This window comes from Bos javanicus, chromosome 1 (genome assembly GCF_032452875.1).
Source record: "Bos javanicus breed banteng chromosome 1, ARS-OSU_banteng_1.0, whole genome shotgun sequence".
NCBI classification, from domain to species: domain Eukaryota; kingdom Metazoa; phylum Chordata; class Mammalia; order Artiodactyla; family Bovidae; genus Bos; species Bos javanicus.
The window spans coordinates 132,178,538-132,199,371 of record NC_083868.1 but is presented as its reverse complement, the minus strand read 5'-3'; the positions used below and the strand labels follow the sequence as shown (position 1 = coordinate 132,199,371).

The window sequence follows — 20,834 nt, the reverse complement described above, 5'->3', positions numbered from 1 at the left end:
TCACATGCTAGTAAAGTAATGCTCAAAATTCTCCAAGCCAGGCTTCAGCAATACGTGAACCGTGAACTTCCTGATGTTCAAGCTGGTTTTAGAAAAGGCAGAGGAACCAGAGATCAAATTGCCAACATCCGCTGGATCATGGAAAAAGCAAGAGAGTTCCAGAAAAACATCTATTTCTGCTTTATTGACTATGCCAAAGCCTTTGACTGTGTGGATACAATAAACTGTGGAAAATTCTTCAAGAGATGGGAATACCAGACCACCTGACCTGCCTCTTGAGAAATCTATATGCAGGTCAGGAAGCAACAGTTAGAACTGGACATGGAACAACAGATTGGTTCCAAATAGGAAAAAGAGTACATCAAGGCTGTATATTGTCACCTTGCTTATTTAACTTATATGCAGAGTACATCATGAGAAATGCTGGACTGGAAGAAACACAAGCTGGAATCAAGATTGCCGGGAGAAATATCAATAACCTCAGAAATGCAGATGACACCACCCTTATGGCAGAAAGTGAAGAGGAACTCAAAAGCCTCTTGATGAAAGTGAAAGTGGAGAGTGAAAAAGTTGGCTTAAAGCTCAACATTCAGAAAACGAAGATCATGGCATCTGGTCCCATCACTTCATGGGAAATAGATGGGGAAACAGTGGACACAGTGTCAAACTTTATTTTTTTGGGCTCCCAAATCATTGCAGATGGTGACTGCAGCCATGAAATTAGAAGACGCTTACTCCTTGGATCCCTTCTCCAGGGGATCTTCCCGACCCAGGAATCAAACCGGGGTCTCCTGTATCGCAGGCAGATTCTTTACCAACTGAGCTATGAGGGCTTCCCTGGTGGCTCAACTGGTAAAGAATATCTGCATAACTGTCAATAAATTTGGAATTAGCAATCTGTCTGTGAGCAGGACCGGTCCTAGGCAGCTTCTGTGATAAAACAGAAGCATGTCTGTCTGGCTTTCTTCTACAAGGATTTTTCACTGTTCTTGTGCTAGTAAACATGGAAAGTATTAGATTCGGTTTCTAAGTGAGAATTACAGTGAGAAACTAATGGCTAATATCCCAGCTGGCCATTGAAGTACTTTATGGGAGAGGCAATCCTAGCTCTACCAAGTAGTAGCCGTCATGAAGTTAGCTATTGTCATTGTGTCCATGTTCCTTGAATTTGTAGTGTTATTTGCTGTGTTATTCAAGAATATGCCTTCACTCTGTCAGTGACACATATTTCCATAACACATAGTGATGCACTAAACCGATGTGTATCTTACAGTAAATCCCAGCCCCGATGTCTTATAGGAGGCTCTCCGGCCATTGTCATAAGTGAGTCTGATTTTGTGTGAGACCATGAAAACTCAGTGTTTTGATTATGCTCGTGCTTATGACGGGAGGTCTGAGAAGGCACTTCTGAAGGTTTATTCCTACCAGTTGTTGTCATTTTTATAGAGTCTTTAAAGGTTGAATCACTGAGGTGTTGCTTCTACACTTGTACTAGGCTGAGTAGCAACATGCCCTTTCTCCCTAAGTGCAGTAAAAGTCATTCCCACTTCCCAACATGTCTGTCTTCTGTCCTCTGGAGTATGTATTGCTTGAGCTCACCACAGCCTGGTAGATGGAAATCGTCAGAATATTCTAGAAACCCTTTTGATTGAAGTCTCTTCAGGAGGTTACAACTGCTGCAAACCTCAGGATTTTACAAAGCACTTTTTACAACCTCAGATAAAGGAGAAGTCAACACTCGTGACAGTCACAGGCTTCCGTGGCCTGTATGTGATCATGGGCTTTGCTTTCTTAATTATCCTGTTTCTTATACCAACTAAGATGTCACTGTATTTTTTTTATCATCATATTATCTTTGATGTTTTTTAGTTATATTATGGATTTTCCTATATATCTTCACTTATTGATGAAGGTCTTATGTTAGTAGTAGTTACTAAAACTGACTTCCAGTCAGTTAGCTGTGGTAGAATAGGAAAAAGAATGACCAACTGTATGTTATTAACATTATATATTAATATATTATTAGTTTTATTGTTTTCAGGCATCCAATTCTAACTTTCTGAAATAAACATTCAGAAAAATCATGTCCTTTGAATTTCCATTTGACTGTATAGGAGCACAGCAATGTGATTACATAAAATTGTTTAGTTTCCATTAAAAAAAAAATGGACAGAAGATCCAAACAGACATTTCTCCAAAGAGAATATACAGATGACCAATAGTCATATGAAAAGATGTTCAACACCACTAGTTATTAGAGAAATGTAAATCAAAACTACAATGAGACGCCTCACATCAGTCAGAATGTCTATCATTAAAAAATTCACAAACAAATGCTGGAGAGGGTATGGAGAGAAAGGAACCCTCCTACACTGTTGTTGGGAATGTAAATTAATACAGCCATTATGGAGAACAGGATGGAGGTTCCTTAAAAAAACTAGAAATAGAGCTACCATATGACCTTGCAATCCTACTCCTGAGCATATATCCAGAGAAAAGCATGATATGAAAGGATACAAGCACCCCAATATTCATGACAGCACTGTTTACAATAGCCAAGACATGGAAGCAAACTAAATGTCCATCAACAGAGGAATGGATAAAGAAAATGTGGTACATATGTGCAATGGAATATTCCTCAGGCATTAAGAAGAATGAAATAATGCCATTTGCAGCAACGTGGATGGACCTAGAGAGTGTCATACTGAGTGAAATAAGTCAGATAAAGAAGGAGAAATATTGTATGACGTCCCTTACATGTGGAATCTAAAAATAAATGTTACAAATGAACTTGCTTAGAAAACAGAAAGACTCACAGACTTAGAAAACAAACTTATGGTTGCCAGTGCGGAAGGGATAGTTAGGGACTTTGGGAAGGTCACGTATACACTGCTGTATTCAAAATGGATAACCAACAAGGATATATTTTATAGCACATGAAACCCTACCCAATGTTATGTGTCAGCTTGGATGGGATGGGGGTTTGGGAGAGAATGGATACATATATATGTATGGCTGAAACTGAAACTGCCACAACTGTTAATCAGTTATACCCCAATACAAAATAAAAAGTTTAAAGTTTGAAAGAAAAAACAAAGAACACTGGAATGGAATGCCATTTCCTTCTCCAGGAGATCCTCCTGGCCCAGGGATCTGTCCTAAGTAATATATTTGAGTTAGAATGATTCTGTCCAGGTTCTTTGAAATGTCTTTCTATATTTTTATAGAGATTCAGTGTGCCCATTTCACATGCTAGCAAATAATGTTCAAAATCCTTCAAGACAGGCTTCAACAGTACATGAACTGAGAACTCCTAGATATACAAGCTGGATTTAGAGAATGTAGAGGAACTAGACATCAAATTGCCAACATCTGTTGGATCATAGAAAAAGCAAGGGACTTCCAGGAAAACACCTGCTTCATTGACAACACTAAATCCTTTGACTATGTGAATCACAATAAACTGTGGAAAATTCTTAAAGAGAAGGAAATACAAGGCTACCTTACCTGCCTCCTGAGAGGAGAAACCTGTATGCAGGTAGCAACAGTTAGAACCGGACATGGAATAATGGACTAGTTCAAAATTGGGAAAGGAGTATATCAAGGCCATATATTGTCACTCTGCTTATTTAACTTAAATGCAGAGTACATCATGCTAAATGCCAGGCTGGATGAATCACAAGCTGGAATCAAGATTGCTGGGAGAAATATCAATAACCTCAGATATGCAGATGATACCTCCCTAAGCTAAAAGGAACTAAAGATCCTCTTGATGAAACTGAAAGAGGAGAGTGAAAAAGCTGGCTTAAAATTCAACATTCAAAAAACAAAGATCATGGCATCCAGACCTATCACTTCATGGCAAATAGATGGGGAAAAAGTGTAAACAGTGGCAGATTTTTTTTTGTTCCTTGGGCTCCAAGTAAATTTCTGCTGCTGCTAGGCCACTTCAGTTGTGTCCGACTCTGTGCGACCCCAGAGACGGCAGCCCACCAGGCTCCCCTGTCCCTGGGATTCTCCAGGCAAGAACACTGGAGTGAGTTGCCATTTCCTTCTCCAATGCATGAAAGTGAAAAGTGAAAGTGAAGTCGCTCAGTCGTGTCCGACTCTTTGCGACCCCATGGACTGCAGCCTACCAGGCTCCTCTGTCCATGGGATTTTCCAGGCAAGAGTACATAACTATAAGACATGAAATTAAAAGATCTTGTTCCCTGGAAGAAAAATTATGCAAACCTAGAGAATGTATTAAAAAACAGAGACATTACTTTGCTAACAAAGGTCTGTATAGTCAAAGTTATGGTTTTTCCAGTAGTCACGTATGGATATGAGAACTGGACCATAAAGAAGGCTGAGTGCCAAAGAACTGATGCCTTCAAATTGTGGTGCTGCAGAAGGCTCTTGAGAGTCCCTTGGACAGCAAGGAGAACTAACCAGTCAATCCTAAAGGAATCAGTCCTGAATATTCATTGGCAATACTGATGCTGAAGCTGAAACTCCAATACTTTGGCCACTTGATGTGAAGAGTCAATTCAATGGAAAAGACCCTGATGCTGGGAAAGATTGAGGGAAGGAGGAGAAAGGGGCAACAGAGGATGAGATGGTTGGATGGCATCACAGACTCAAGGGACTTGAGTTTGAGCAAACTCTAGGAGATAGTGAAAGACAGGAAAGCCTGGTGTGCTGCAGTCTGTGGGGTTTGAAAGAGTTGAATGGGATTTAGTGACTAGACACAACAACAAGAGATTCAGTTGGTTTATCATAGGAGATTCCTAGGTTGTATGTATCTTCTTTTTCTCTCCTTTAGTTGAATTTGCTTATGTTGGTTCTTTTATAATCTGAGTATTTGAAATCTTATACAATTAACTTTTCTTGCAGCCCCTTATTTACATCTTCATAAAAGTGTTCAGTTTCATGATTTGTTTATAGACTTATTTCATTTTGATCATTTACTACTTACACACAATGTGAATATTATCACACCTTCTAAGAAGGGCAGACATTTACTTCTTCATGGTAAATCCCTCACTTCCTAAGTGTGACTGATTTAAGAAAGGGCATGTTCTTTACTTTCTACTCTGTTATTTCTCACTTATCATTCTTGTCTTTCAAATCCTACTTTGTTAGTTTGTTTAAGAACTAATTTTCTAGTTCCAGAGGTTGGAGCTTAAAAGGAGGTTCTTTTCCCACTAAAACAGTAGGCTTTTACAAAAAGATATAGACTCAAAGAGTATTAATAAAATACAAGCAGAATTAAATGATGCTCATGGGTTGCAGTGGAGAAGAGAGAGAATTTAAAGAGAGATGTTAAAGGTTATGCTAGGCAGGGTTCAGCACAAGGATGAGTGGACTCATGCTCACAGCCTTTGGAGCATCAGAATATGGTCCCCTTTTTCATCAGTTTGGAGGGAGAATGGCTTCTTTCAGTAGGTCTCAGAAGGTATGTTTAATAGCACAGATCCTATGCATATCGTGATATCTCACAATATCCCAGAAAGATGGTTGTTGGGTCTTCCCTTTCAGGTGACCAGTTAGGTATGGTCTTTTTATTTTCATTCAGGGGCAAGACTGTCCAAGGGTTCCAGGGTAATAAGGTTTCTCAGGACTTGGCTTCTCAGGTATAAGGTAGTAACCTATCAGTTTCTGATAAATATTTAGTTCAAAGCCAGTCTGACTCATGAGTGTCAAATATCACATCAATGCCTACATTTAAATCACTATCTTATAATCAAGTTGCACTAGCTAGCTTTATATCTAAGACTTTTTACTATTTTAGGGGTTAGTCTGCTAACTAAAGAAAGAAGTTCTTATTACCAAGTGCCATTTGCCTTAGGCACCATAAGGGTTATGTCTAAGGATTCCCACTAAAATGATAGGGATGCAATGTTAATATTTTCAACTTTAGGACAGAAGTGATCTTGGGCCTCATGTTGTGGGATGTAGCATAGGAAAGGACCTCTTTTGGATACAAATACTGCTTTCAGGTTTGAATTGTGCCCATTGTTCAAGCAGATACCAACTATGTATCCTTTTAATCCATTTATGCCCAGCATTTCAAGTTGATACGTTTGTAGCTGGGGAGGCTAGTCTTCTGGTCCTGTTGTTTCACATTCCTTCTGCTCAGGGGAGTTGCTTTAGGCAGCTGAAATGGACATTTCTGCCTGGGAGGAGGACATCCCCATATAAAGTCAGGGGCCCTGGAGCCATGAAATTAGTTCAGATTCCTCATCTCTGTCAAGAAGGAGGAGAAGTTGAGTTGGCACATTGGTCAGAATAACTTACAGCAGGTAGTAGAAAGTTGTGATCATTGAATTACATGGTGATCCCTCATGGGAGGGATATCAAAACACTAGATATGTGAACTCATTAAACTGACAAACTGATTTTGAAGTGAGTTGAAAGATCCCAACAATTATCATCTAAAACTCTTTATTTTAAAATAGACATAGTTATTGCTCTATTTGGTGGCAGAGCTAGAACTCAAAATCAACATTTTTGACTCCTAAATTTTGTATCTCTAGAAAAAAAACTTTGGTTTTTCTCTTTCTCCTCTTTTTTTATTTGTAGGTTACATATACTTAAAGCCCCAGTTCAGGCATCCTTTCCACCTGGAAATCTGCAAAGATCCTCCGTGTTTGGGTTTAGATGCCTTTTGTATGTGCCCTTTCCTGTATTCAAGTAGTTACTTGCATTATTGACTTCTAAAAATATTAAATTTGATTTGCTTGCTCTCTCTTCCACTAGTTTTATTTATCTTTCTACTTATAGGGCCTGGAGTGGTGCTGGGGACATGGTGCCTTATTATTTACTGAAATGTTCACAGGTTGAATGACTTACATGTGCACAAATGTAAGTACTAGTCAGGATTCCAGATTCTCTTCAAGAATTATACTCACAAAGCCTGAAATTAAATGAAAATTAGAGAGAATGAATAAGATCTTGAGCCTTCCCTGGTGGTCCAGTTGTTAAGGTTCCATGCTCCCAATGCAGGGGGCATAGGTTCAATCCCTGGTAAGGGAAGATCTCACATGTTGAATGGTGCAGACAAAAAAAACAAAACACCCAAAATCTTTATGTATCCCTTTAGTATAAGACTGACTTCTGCATCAGTGGGATACAATATAATATTAAAGGTGTTGAGATATACCTGGAAGATATCAGGTACAGACTAATCCAGTGACAGAAATGAAATAGATGACACAGTTCAAATAATACTTTAAAATATGCAGTTGGACTAGGATTAAATACACTAATCTGTGCTTAACAGGATGTTGAATAAAATTTTCTTCTTCATTCATATATATGTATGTATACATATATATATATATCTATCTCAAAGTGATTCAGTTATATACATGTGGATATATATGTATATACATATATCTAATGAAATTATTTTGCTGTACACCAGAAACTAAAACATTGTAAATCAACTATACTTATTTGAAAACAAAACAAAAAACTTTCCTCTTACCTCAGAAGTAGAATCCAGGATCTCACAACAAGGGACAAAATGTCCGACTTCAAAAGCCAATCAACTTGGTCCAAATATAAGAGGACTTTAAATTATCATTAAGACCATTCCTCCTTCCCATTCCTTAAAATCCTGCAAAAGGAAATAGGGTGTTCCAGTTATCTATTGCAGGTAACAAGTCACTCCAAAGCTTTAGTAGCTTAAAATGACAACACTCATTTTACTATCTGTCATGGTTTCTAAGATCAGGAATTTGGAAATACCTTGGAAGGGCAATTCTGACTCAGGGTCTCGTATATACTTAAAGTCAGATGAGTGGCTGGACTTGGAACAGCAGGGGCTGGAGCACCTGGGGGCTGACCAGGAATTTCTCTCTGTTCAGTCTCAGGACCTCTCCATGTGGTTTCTTTACATGGCTCATTTGAGCTTATTCACAGCATGGTAGCTTCTGAGCAGTCAGACTACTGACCTGCTAGCTCAGAGCTCCAAGCACAAGTGCTGCAGCTAGGAAGGCACAGTTATATGTATGACTTAATCTCAGAAGTAATAACAAGTCACTTCTGCCATACGCTACTGGTGAAATAGTCACAAAAGTGGGGCTACTTTTAAAGGGAAGGAGCATAGACCCTACTTCTCTATTTAATAATGTCAAACTCACATTAAAAAAAAAAGCTAGATATGTAGTATGGGAGATATGAGATTGGTGGCTCTGTTTGGAAAACACAATCTGTCAAAGGGGTCATATCTGTTATGGGTCCTTGGTCTAAGAACAGTGTTGTGCTTTTTCCTAATGGGGAGGGAAGAGGGATATTCCCCTTTAAAATCTACTGAGGGTGAAGGTTGCTGCTGCTGCTAAGTCGCTTCAGTCGTGTCCGACTCTGTGTGACCCCACAGACTGCAGCCTACCAGGTTCCTCCGTCCATGGGACTTTCCAGGCAAGAGTACTGGAGTGGGGTGTCATTGCCTTCTCCAGAGGGTGAAGGTTATCAAATCATTATTTACAACGACTGGGTATGCTTTCTTCCTCCAACTGAAAGTCTGCTTAGACAGCACATTTTAGTTTGCTCTTTACTTGCTCGAGCAAAGAGAAGTAAGATTGGAGAGAAGGGGGCAGTGGTGAGTAGCTGATATAATACTCACTGGAGTGGTAAGGATATACGACTTTCCTGGGGTCAAGTGAATACTGTTGGTGCCTCACTAAGAGAACTTCCCAACAGGCAAGAGAACCCAAACAGCAAAAACCTGTGGCCCATAGCAGCCTACATCAGGGCTTTGTGCACTGGGGAGACTAAGTAACTGATGCAAGATAACCTGCATTTGGATGTCTACAACCTAGAGACTATCAGTGGCCTTTTAGAGTTAGTACAGAAACAAAGACAACAATCCAAGACAGAATTTCACCGTGTATTAGAGTCAGGGTTCAACCTGAGACACAGAACCAGTAGGATATTTATTGTAAGGAACTGGCTAATTGTCAGGGCTGGATAACGAAGTCTGTGGTCTGTAGGGCAGGCAATCAGAAAGCAAAGATCAGGAGCATGCTGGAAACCATGAGAACAGGCCAAAGCTTCTTGTCCACAGGTAGCAAGGAAGGAAGGTCATGAGAAGGCTGGAACCCTAATGGCATGAACTATTTGTAATTTCTGAGGTCATGGAAAGCCTAATCTCTTTTTGAAAGAGCTTACTTGTTTAGGTCAGAGGTTAACCCACTCCAGTATTCTTGCCTGGGAAATCCTATGGACAGAGGAGCCTGATGGGTTACAGTCCATAGGGTTGCAAAGAGTCAGACACAACTGAGTGACTTTCACTTCACTTCACCCAGGATAGTCTTTCTTTTATTAACTTAGAGTCAGCTGATTAGGGACTTCTGTCACATCCGCAAAAACTTTCATAGCAGCACATAGATTAGTGTTAGATTAAATAACTCGGGACTGTAGTTCAGCCTAGCCAAGTTTATACATCCAAAAGCCATCACACAGCAGCAACCAATGTCTGAGATATGTGTCCTTTCTCTTCCTCCCTCTGCCAATATACCAGAGAAGCTGGAGCCTAGCTCCTTTCTCTCAGAAGGAGTAAAACAGCAGAATGTGTCCTTCCCCTATTCACGCTCCTGGGACTAGAAATCTGGCTACAGTGGGAAGGGAAAAGCTTTGATGGATATAAACTACAATTTTAACAATTTTCAGCAAATAGGAAGTTATGAGATGTCATTAAGATACTTGCTGAAAAAAAGAAGAAGATACTTGCTGACTAGCAAGGAAAGGCAATTTAACAGCAAATTTGGGTACAATGACTGCAGATAAAATTCCACTGAGTTGAGACAAGTAAATAACAAAGGGATGAGATTACAAAAATTAGAACTATTGCAGCTGTTAAATAAGGAAGAAAAAAAAGTGGAGTGGTCAGGGAAGGTGTATTTCTAAAAGGCAGGATTTGGACTGGGCCTTCTTAAAAGATGAGCAGTTTATAAAGTGGGAGCAGAGAGGAAACTAGTAGGAATAAAGACTTAAGAGAAACATGTAATGTGGGGTGTCAGGACAGGGAGAACACTGGAGTGAAGTCTCTGTGTTAAGGAGCTAAGTATTGATAGGGGCAAGGCTAGGCAGGATCTTGAGAGCTAGGCAGAGGAGTTGAGACTCGGTGAGGTAGTTAGTAGGAAATAGTGTATGTTCTTGAATGGGAAAAGCTTGAGGGAAGTTTTTTGTTTTGTTTGAATCTTTTAAAGGCATTAATGTGACAGTAGTATAATATAGTTGGATTTTAGAAGAGAAGGACTAGGATTCAAGGGGACTAGTTAGGATGCTGTTGCAATATGCTAGATGGGAATTTGCAAAAATCTGATCCAGATTCAAAAGCTAAAATAAATTGGAGGAGAAAGGAAAAGTCTGAGAAATATTTCAGAGACAAAAACAATAAAATAAATGACCAAATGGAATATGATGGCAGAAAGAATAATTGAGTGTTCCTTGGTTTCTAGCTTGGGGAATTACAAAGATAGTGGTATTTCAAACATAAATGAGGAATTTAGGGACAGAAAATCTATTTGGGAGACCAAGACTGTTAATTCAGTTTGTGACTAAAGCTAAAGTAATGATTCAAAGTGGAAATATCCTGATAAAAGTTGAAAAAAAGAGAACATCCAGATTAGTTTAATAGCATTATGCATGAAGGACTGCAAGTTGGAGATCCAGGCCAGGGACTGAAGGGCTTGGAGGCACAGGTGGTGTTTTTTAAAATGACTCTTCCAACTGAAGGTAGTGTCATTTAGAAGAGAAACGAATAAATAGGAACAGTTGGTTTACCCAGATGGTGTTAAAGAACAAAATGGGATTTGATTTCTGGACTGTGGTTTAAGATCCTGGAACTGATGAGTTTTTGGCAATGAACAAGGGAAATATGTCATGAAGACAAAAAATAAAAAGGTTTCCTTTTTAAATTTTTTTGTTTTGGGGGGAAGAAATCATTGGGAAGGAAATAGCAAATTGTTCTTGGGGAGAGGGAAAAGAACTAAAGAGAACTGAACGAACAAATACTGGTCTCAAAGAAAGAATAAGATTGTAGAAGACATCCAGTGTTTCAAAAGGGTTAATTATAGGTGAAAGGAAGCTGAATTTATTAATATTCTTTGAGATTTTACTATATGCTAGCACCATGGCAAATCCTTCATACAACATGGACATCTTTCTACATCAGTAAAGATCGGCATTATTATTTTAAACGGATGCATAGTGTAGTATGGAGGGTCATTCTGGTGCGCTACAATGAAGTCTTCTATTCATACATTTTCCCAACATTTTTATGTGCTCTCTTTTCTCAATACCAGATGAACTTTAAAAAAAAAATGTAAACAATTATCATGATTCAAATAATATATTAAAAAGTATACAAAATGTTTTCTTTCTATTATTTCCTGTCCCACCTCAATGATTATTAGTTTCCTTGTATGTTTCCATAATTCCTTAATGTTGTACTTTTTATATTATATAAACAAATATAAATATGTACTCTTATTTTTTCCTTTCTTAAAAAACACATAAGGTAAAAAGCATCTTGTGTTCATCTCTTTAGGGTAAAATCTAGATGTGATATGGCTGAATTGAAGGGTAGTTTCAGTTAGAATCTTAAACCTATTGCCCAGTTGCTCATCAGAAAAGTTGTATATACCAACAGTGCATGAATGTCACAAAATCAAAAAGAAAATTTTATTTTCTAGTTTCAGTATTCCATATATCTGAAGATGCATGGGAATCCAGAATAAATGTTTAAAAAGTCACAATAATTCATAATACTAGTTTTTGTATCATACAGAAGTGATTATACAAAAACATTTGAACTTAATAACTTATAGACAAATGACACAATCAGAAGGAGAGGTTTGATCTACCTTGTTATTTATTTTTTGTGTGTTTATCTTATTGGGTTGATAGAGAGGTAGGAATGAAAAAAATGGAAAAAATCAGTTATTATTTAGAGAAATACAGTTTAATGAGACAAAGAATAATCATGATGAGAAACTGGGGCTGGCTTAGGATGAGAGTGAAAAAAGGGTAGACAATTTCATTGGAGCTTGTATACTGATAAGGCATATTGTCGGATCATCTCTTCCTATTACTTTAGGAAAAAAAAAAAAAAACTCCTGTTACAACCTCTGCTTTCTATTATTGAATTGATGCATGAGATTATAATGGAATTTAAAGCTATAATTCAACTGATGAACATGTACATTTGTCTTTTTTTCCTTCTTAAATAGAATTGATTGCCTGGAGAAATGGATACTTCTCCCTCCAAAAAATATCCAGTTAAAAAACGGGTGAAAATACATCCAAACACAGTAATGGTGAAATATACGTCTCATTATCCTCAGCCTGGGGATGGTGGATATGAAGAAATCAATGAAGACTATGGAAGTTTTATGGAAGAAAATTCAAAGAAAGGCCTGCTCAGTGAAATGAAAAGAAAAGGAAGAACCTTCTTTGGAACCATGGATACCTGCCCTCCAACAGAAGACCCAGTGACCAATGAAATTGGACAGTTCCAGAGCTTTGCAGAAAAAAATATTTTTCAATCCAGAAAAATGTGGATAGTGCTGTTTGGATCTGCTTTGGCTCATGGATGTGTAGCTCTTATCACTAGGCTTGTTTCTGATCGTTCCAAAGTTCCATCTCTAGAACTGATTTTTATCCGTTCTGTTTTGCAGGTCTTATCTGTGTTAGTTGTGTGTTACTACCAGGAAGCCCCCTTTGGACCAAGTGGATACAGACTGCGACTTTTCTTTTACGGTGTATGCAATGTCATCTCTATCACCTGTGCTTATACATCGTTTTCAATAGTTCCTCCTAGCAACGGGACCACTATGTGGAGAGCCACAACCACCGTCTTCAGTGCCATTTTGGCTTTTTTACTTGTAGATGAGAAAATGGCTTGTGTTGACATGGCTACAGTTGTTTGCAGCATCGTAGGTGTTTGTCTTGTCATGATCCCCAACATTGTTGATGAAGATGATTCTTTGTTAAATGCCTGGAAAGAAGCCTTTGGGTACACTATGACTGTGATGGCTGGACTGACCACTGCTCTTTCCATGATAGTATACAGATCCATTAAGGAGAAGATCAGCATGTGGACTGCACTGTTTACATTTGGTTGGACTGGGACAGTCTGGGGAATATCTACTATGTTTGTTCTTCAAGAACCCATCATCCCATTAGATGGAGAAACCTGGAGTTATCTAATTGCTATATGCATTTGTTCTACTGCAGCCTTCTTGGGAGTTTATTATGCCTTAGACAAATTCCATCCAGCTTTGGTCAGCACAGTACAACATCTGGAGATTGTGGTAGCAATGGTGTTGCAGCTTCTAGTGTTACATATATTTCCTAGTGTCTATGATGTCTTTGGAGGGGTAATCATTATGATTAGTGTTTTTGTCCTTGCTGGCTATAAACTTTACTGGAGGAATTTAAGAAGGCAGGATTATCAGGAAATACTAGACTCTCCCATTAAATGAATACTTGATTATTACCTTGTTAATGTTCAGTTACTAATAGGTACACTGCCATTTTAATGTTCACCCATAAATGGTTTTTTGTGTTGTATAACTGACAGAGTGCTATATATAATTAATATATGCAGATGTAGAAAAATTTAGTCTTCTAAATATTAAATTATGTGGAATATCATGAATCTGGTCTCTTTGCTGTTAACAATAAAAGGTAATTTTTATTATAAAATTATTATTTATTATAAATAATAAAAGGTGGTAGAGAATGTCAACTTTTAGCACTAAAGAACATAAGACTTGAAGAAATGACTCCTTTCCAGTGGAAATTCAGCAGTCCTAAATATTAAGAAGTTAGAAAAAATGTTCATGTCCAATGTTCTATAAGTGTTCAACAAAAATCCTTCAATATTCAGAACTCTGTAAGATGAAATGCTGAATACCAAGCCCTGTTTTTGTAGTCTGTTTGCATTAGGGAACTAGAGATGATTGGGCTGGGTAAAGTAGCTGGAGTTGAGGCAAGAAAGAGGAAACAAAGGAAAGGAGTTGGTTTTTCACTGGCAATGGTGGTCATCCTACCTTAGGAGAGGAAACTGTCTTCTCCTTGCTCTGGCCATATTAGGCAATGCGTAGGAAATGGAGGTAGGGAGAATATGGATTCCTGCAAGCTCTACTTAGTCTATGCCCTTTTGTGCCGTATGGTGTGAGACTGAATGCTGCAGGAGGGTCTACTCATCCTCAGTTATGCCAGTCTCTTCCAAACCTGCCCTTGTTTATGATTTTGTAGCAAGTACATGTGTGAGGGGCAGCAAAGGTACTCCTTACTCCTGGAAAAGACACTAACGGTGATCATTGTACAGCAGAAAACTGAAAACTTCGTGTACTGGATTCTTTTCAAAAGAGCTGCTGCTGCTGCTAAGGCGCTTCAGTCGTGTCCGACTCTCTGCGACCCCATAGACAGCAGCCCACTAGGCTCCTGTGTCCCTGGGATTCTCCAGGCTAGAACACTGGAGTGGGTTGCCATTTCCTTCTCCAACGCGTGAAAGTGAAAAGTGAAAGCAAAGTCGCTCAGTCTTATCTGACTGATACTGACCCCACGGTCTGCAGCCTACTAGGCTCCTCTGCCCATGGGATTTTCCAGGCAAGAGTACTGGAGTGAGGTGTCATTGCCTTCTCCTTTCAAAAGAGCTAAAAGTCTGTAAAACTGCATAAGGTAGCGTTAATTTGGATCCAATCTGGGAAGTTTTTACTAATTTAGTACAAACAAATGTTGATATGTTACTGGTTATTAAGTTATTGTTATTGAGCTATCTTAACTTCAGATTGGAGAAGGCAATGGCACCCCACTCCAGTACTCTTGCCTGGAAAATCCCACGGATGGAGGAGCCTGGTAGGCTGCAGTCCATGGGGTCGCTAAGAGTCAGACACGACAGAGCGACTTCACTTTCACTTTTCACTTTCATGCATTGGAGAAGGAAATGGCAACCCACTCCAGTGTTCTTGCCTAGAGAATCCCAGGGACGGAGGAGCCTGGTGGGCTGCCGTCTATGGGGTCAGACAGAGTCGGACACGACCGAAGCGACTTAGCAGCAGCAGCAGCAGCAGCAGCAACTTCAGATACACTCATCTATAACTTTCCTATGTGATGCTATGGCTCAGACCCTGCAAACTACATTTTTCCTATGCCAGCTGGTATCTTGCTAGGTTAGAGGTGATAGCTGCTCTCTGTAGTTACCACATCTGGGCTACTTCAGTGTTCCCTTTTTGCTTTTCCAGTCCATCAACACCCAGTGGTAAGTTCTCTGTTGTAATATCTTGATTTCTGTTCTCTTGACTAACATGCCTTTGGACAATAACCCAAAGGAACCCAAAGCCATTTGTAGGGTGTTTGTGTTTTTGGGAAAATGTTAACATTCAGATTTTCCAGGAATTACTGGCTCTCAATAGAAATTATGCAAATTGAAGCAAAGAAACAAAAAGATTTGAAAAAAATGAACAGATCTTGGAATGACCTGTACTAAGGAATAAGAAATTTAGCATAAATTTAAGTGTAGTCAGAGAAAGAGAGAACAGGCAGAAAAAAATACTTGAAGAAATGCTGGCCAAGAGTCTTCCAGATTCAATAAAAAGATACAATAATCAGCAATCCACACATCCAGGGAAATAAGTGAACCCCCCCCAGCAGCATAAATACAGAGAAAATCACACCTAGAAACATAGTGTAACTGCTGATAAACTAAGATAAAGAAACAAATCTTAAAAGCAGCCTAACCTACAGAAAAACAATGATAAGAATTACAGCCAGCTTCTCATCAGAAACAGTGGAGGCCAGAAAGCAACAGAATGACAGTTTAAAGTGCTGTTAAGAAAACCCTTTGATGGCTTCTCATTGCCTATAGTATAAAAACAAAGGCCCTTAACTTGCATAACCCACTCTTGCTTACACTTTGTCATCTTTTGCTCTAGCAATATTCTGCTGTTGCATACTTCCTTTTTTAAAAAACTAAAAGAAATATTTTTATGAAGGCCTCTCTATGTGAAAAGCCCTTCTCTTCTTTGCCTACTTATTTACCTTGACTAGCCTAATCACACACACACCTCCCCTCGCATTGTGGCTTAATGTCTCCCTGTAGACATCTATTGCTGCATTTACTATACAAATAATAAATATCAGTTTAAATGTCATTCTCTGACATTGGATGGAGCTCCTTTAAGACTGATTTTTAGATCTCTGGTATGTATTGTAGTGCTTAACACAGAGTGAACCCAATAAATTTTTGTTTAATTAATTCCCATAAAAGAGTAATACTACTCAACCCAGAAAGTGAATTTAGCTACCAGGGTTCACTAATTTCAACACTTCATAGTCAAGACTGTGATTAGTGACTTCTTACTGATTTAGTAGGTAGGATTTTGTTTTTGTTTGTTTTGCCCTATGTAGTCCTTACAGTGATATTAAACCAGATCATTCTCTCTAATCATTTCTACAAGTCCTCAATAGTTTCCTGGGAAAAGTCTTGTGACACGGAGGCTCATTTTCCCTTTCCTTGTCTTCCCAAATTCTTTCCTTGGGGATGAATGAAGTGAACTACCTATATGTTCTTATCCTAGATTGATTAGCTACCTTTATCTGAAACCCCATTTCTAGTCCATAGGTCATAAGTTTTGACCTAAATGTTGTTGCCTGATTCTGGCTAGTCCACTCAGAACTAATTAGCAGGGTTGATTCCCATTTTTGGTTTGAGTTCCGCTAAAAGAGAGGAAGAAGAAGTCAAGCACATGTTTCTATTTGGAAGTAGAGGAGACAGTGTGAAAGGTCTCTGGGACAACACCCACCCCTTACAAACATGGGCTCCATACTTCTAAGTATACTATAGAGCAATTCCATACATGACTTCCTGTCTATCTACCCCAATGCTTTCCTCTCATTGCTGTTTCCTTATTTTTATTCTTCAATTCCTTCTCTTTCTATTGTATTTTTTTAGTTTTTCTTTCTTTCTTAAGAGTTTCTGGTAAGAATAGGGTGATAAGGGAACATTTAAAGAAAAGTTAAAAGGAAAACACGTATTTACAGGAAACTAAAATCCTTCTATGAAAAAGTTCTCTCCCTTACTTCTTCTATTACTTAAACAGATGGCACACAGTAGTTAAGAAATCTGGATCAAAATCTCACAGTCTGTTCGGATCACTGACCCATTCAAAATACATAATCCCTTACAAAATAAAATCTAAAGTTGAACGACTTCAGCGTATTTTTTTTCTGGGTTTATTTTCCCCATTTATGGAAGTGGTCTAAGCTACCTGATAGCAAGGACTATTTTACCTGTTATATTTGTATTCACATTCCCCTACTCACATCACATGTTAAAAAACTAAAGTTGAACTGAGCCAGGTGTACCTAATAGTTTGTTGTGTGAAACTATTTTGGAGAAATAGTTTCAACCTCTTGACAATGGGTTTATACAGCTTCAAAAATGAATGAAATATCTCAATCCATAAACTTTATAAGATGTATCAACAAATAAAACTATTGGGCTGCTATAACAAAATGCCATAGACTGGGTGGCTTAAACAACAAAAATTAAACTTCTCACAGTTTTGGAGATTGGAAGTCCCACGTCCAGTATGCCAGTATGGTTAGTTTCTGGTGAACGCTCTCTTCCTGGTTTGCACATGGCTGCCTTCTCACTGTGTCTTCCAGTTGTGAGGACAGACAGCAAGACAGTGTCTACGTCTCTGCAGTCAGTTCTTATAAAGAACACCAATTCTATAGGATTAGGGCTCCACTCTTAGCACCTCAGTTAACCTAAATTATCCCTGAAAGGCCTTGTCTCCAAATACAGTCACATTGGGGAGTTAGAGCTTCATTTCAACACAGGAATTTTGACAGGGGACACAATTCAGTCCATAGCAGCCATGATAAAATATACAAAGGTATTTAGATCCTTAGAATAAATCCAAAATCCACTTACATTATTGACTTTAGATCCTAATTACAGGATATAGAAGGAGTTGCTGCCCTGATTTGAGTTTACAATCCCGGTAGGGTAGGGAGGTCTTCCCAGGTGGTAAAGAATCCCCTTGCCAGTGCAGGAGACTCTGGCTGGATCCCTAGGAAATGGCAAAAGGCTCCAGGATTTTTGCCTGGCAAATTCCATGGAGAGAGGAGCCTGGCGGGCTTCAGATCCATGGAGTCGCAAAAAGTCTGGCTCTTTCAGCAGCTGGATGGGGAAAACACCTGTGCACTTTGCAAGCTTCCCTGGGCGGGAAACGCCTAAGCAGAGCCACAGAGATGGCTGGGGAGGAAGAGGCAGGTGATGGGGTCTGAAGCTCCGGCGTGGAGAGAACCGACTTACTGATGGCAGGTGTCTGGGGCTGGGCCGCTAAGAAAGGACAGACCTGTCACCGAAAGTTACTGTCCTCACAGCAAAGCTACCGCAGCCAAGAATGGAAGCTATCCACGCACCAGGGCGCTTCGAAGGCCCTCAGACTCAGCTTATTTTCATTTGCGGTTCAAGTTAAGCACACGTCTTACATTTTTCTCCCAGGACTTTACGTTCAGGCCTTTTTGTTTGCTTTTCATTTTCTTTCCCCGTCCCTAAGAACTTTCTGCTGGTAAGACCTTCTTCAGGTGCAGAAACCAGAAGGAAGCTCCCAGAGCAGTTGGGGCTTAACTCGGAAAGCAGTCAATTTTGCTGTGGCATCTCCCGTGGCGCTGAGGAGGAAGGTCCCAGAATAATCAGCCAGAGACACAGAAGCAACAATACCCAGACGCAGGCAGGGCGCTTGTCTCTCTCACTCCTTCTCCGCGGAGCAGCCTCAGCGCTACACCCAGCACAGCAATTGATTGACAGGCGGGCTCGCCCAATCCCAGAGCGGCGAAGACCGCCCTCGCGTCAGTGATAGGAGGGAAGGGGAAGACTGAACCTATCATATTGGGCAGGAAGGTGGGTTTCCTGTCCGCGCGGGTCCGCCCAGGGCCTCGCGACCAGTCGGCGCTGCAGCCCCGCCCTCCCGCCGCGCGCGCCCCGCCCCTCTCCCCAGAGCTACGCGGCGGCAGAGCGGAGGCCTCGTGCCGTAACGGCCATCGCGGCGGCCGTGGCGGCGTCCCTGCCCTCCTCAAGTGAGCTGGCGCCGCCCGGGCTCGGCAGAGGGGAGGTGAGACGGTCCTGCCTGCAGGCAGACGCAAAGACAGGCTTTTCTCGTCCGGGGAATCCACATAGCCCGTTACTCGCGGTGCTTCCTCTTCCCTGCTGAAGTTAGCTCCCGGGGCGCCGTCTGCCGGCCCGGAGCTAAGCCGGAGGGGGCGGGGAGGCCGCTTGGTCGGGCCTGGGCTTTTTGCCTCGCGGCTTTGCGCGACCCTCCGGCCACTGCCCTGGGCGGCGTAGTCCTGCGACCTTCCTGTCCCTCTCTGGAGCGTCGGGTCCGGGTGACCGCTGCGGCCGGCCGCCCCCGGAGACTGGGAGGTCGAGTGTGTGGCGTGCACCCTTCTCCTTTCTTTTCCTCTCTAAAAGTCCTGACGGCTTTGTGGCGCATTCCGAGGCCGCGGAGGTAGGGACGTCGTGGTGGTGGTGGGGACGCTTACCTCTAGGAGTGGGAGGGAGCCGTTCCGGGTGCGCAGGATGGACATCCTCGGGATGCGCCTCCCGCCCCTCCCCCCCACCCAGCCCCCTGCCGTTTCCCTCGTCGGGAAATCTGGGTTATTTTAATATTATGGATTCGTACGTGAGTTACTTGGGCTGTAAGCTTTTGACTTGAGTTGTAATATATCCGGGGGAAAAAAATGTATCTTGATAGTTGATTTTTGTAACCTTTCTTATGTGTATCCACAAAAGTTTGCCATTAGAAGCTCGGGAAGCTGAATTTTGTGCGGGACTGAGAACCCTTACTTTTTAGACGCCCAGTTTAGTGTCACACTAATGAACTAGTTACTTAAAAATAATTCTGCCCGTTAACTTTGGCAAGAAACCATGGGAGTTAGGAAAGGATGAGTTGAAGGAGAAATTTCTATCCCTATCTTGGGTGGTGAGCAAAAAAAACTCACTGTCCAGTCAGGACGAGTAAGTGTTGCAAGAGGTATTCATTTTAAAAATCTTATTTTGGTAGATGTAAGAAAGACCAACCATACAGTTTATTAAGCAGATGGAAAGCGCTGTGTCTCAACCTTCAGGGACTTTACAGAGTAAATGGGAAAATTATCCAAGGAGAAGGTTCTGTTTGGTAATTGTCAGTAATGTTCAGTTCTTAAATAGGTATCCCACTCATAGTTTAATAGAAACTCGAGAACTACGAATTGGTTGATTAATAGTTTTATTTCATTTTCATGGCAAACTTTACCATCTTCTTCTTTGGAAAATTGTGAACAGTTTGCAGAATGTTCAAGATTTCTCAGCTGTGCTTTTTCATGTTACATTTTAAACTTGTGTGTTTGTTTTTCTAAATATTTAGTCTAGATTTTACTAGTGCTTTCAGGTCCTTGAAAATAAAACTTGAAACATACATGGTAGGTTTTGTTAGATATTGAAATATATTTTAGGCCACTGGATTTTTGCACCTTTGAGAACTTCCCTGCCAAAACTCAAGGTAGATTTGATGCAAATGTTGTTAGAAATCACTTGTCAGGAAGACTTAATAAATCCATATCCTGTCTATTTTATTCTTTTATAGTTTAACAATTTTTACAATTTATTTCCCTTTGTAATATGGAAAAATATCAGATATTTTTCTGCCTACACCAGAAGACTAAATGATTTTCTTATTTAGTCAATAAGTAGAATTGGAGGAAACTCTTGAAATCACTAAGCATTTAACAAATTCTCTGTCAATACTTTGCTGTGCTGTTTTAGGAAGACAACTGACAGGGCCAGA

At 40.2% G+C, this 20,834-nt stretch overlaps 3 protein-coding genes across 8 annotated transcripts in view; 2 read left to right on the top strand and 1 right to left on the bottom strand.

Annotated features, from left to right (window-relative positions):
• SLC35G2 (solute carrier family 35 member G2) overlaps positions 1–13,647 on the top strand; it is a 36,415-nt gene extending 22,768 nt beyond the window's left edge. For 3 of the 4 annotated variants that reach the window (XM_061427729.1, XM_061427721.1, XM_061427744.1), the window contains exon 2: positions 12,222–13,647. In XM_061427729.1, the coding sequence (XP_061283713.1) occupies positions 12,240–13,475 (1,236 nt within the window). In that variant the 5' untranslated portion in view covers positions 12,222–12,239 and the 3' untranslated portion in view covers positions 13,476–13,647. Of the gene's footprint in view, positions 1–6,759; positions 6,847–12,221 lie in introns of those variants that run through there. The other variant, XM_061427737.1, reaches the window with a different exon arrangement.
• On the bottom strand, positions 6,410–19,596 carry LOC133252932 (serine/arginine repetitive matrix protein 1-like). The gene is made up of 4 exons (XM_061425957.1): positions 19,552–19,596; positions 17,939–19,473; positions 7,472–7,603; positions 6,410–6,898 (listed from the first exon to the last, which is right to left on the bottom strand). The coding sequence occupies exons 1-2, from the start codon at positions 19,594–19,596 to the stop codon at positions 18,706–18,708; spliced, it is 813 nt and encodes a 270-aa protein (XP_061281941.1). The 3' UTR covers positions 6,410–6,898; positions 7,472–7,603; positions 17,939–18,705.
• NCK1 (NCK adaptor protein 1) overlaps positions 19,025–20,834 on the top strand; it is a 76,367-nt gene continuing 74,557 nt past the window's right edge. For 2 of the 3 annotated variants that reach the window (XM_061427767.1, XM_061427758.1), the window contains exon 1: positions 19,035–19,124. The gene's annotated coding sequence lies outside the window, so the exon portion shown is untranslated. Of the gene's footprint in view, positions 19,518–20,834 lie in introns of all 3 variants that reach the window. The other variant, XM_061427775.1, reaches the window with a different exon arrangement.

Coding starts and splice junctions, on each gene's coding strand:
- LOC133252932 (XM_061425957.1), bottom strand. CDS start 19,596: ATGTCCATCCTGCGCACCCGGAACGGCTCCCTCCCACTCCTAGAG. Junction 19,474..19,551: donor GCTCCCTCCCACTCCTAGAG/GTAAGCGTCCCC, acceptor CAGGACTTTTAG/AGAGGAAAAGAAAGGAGAAG.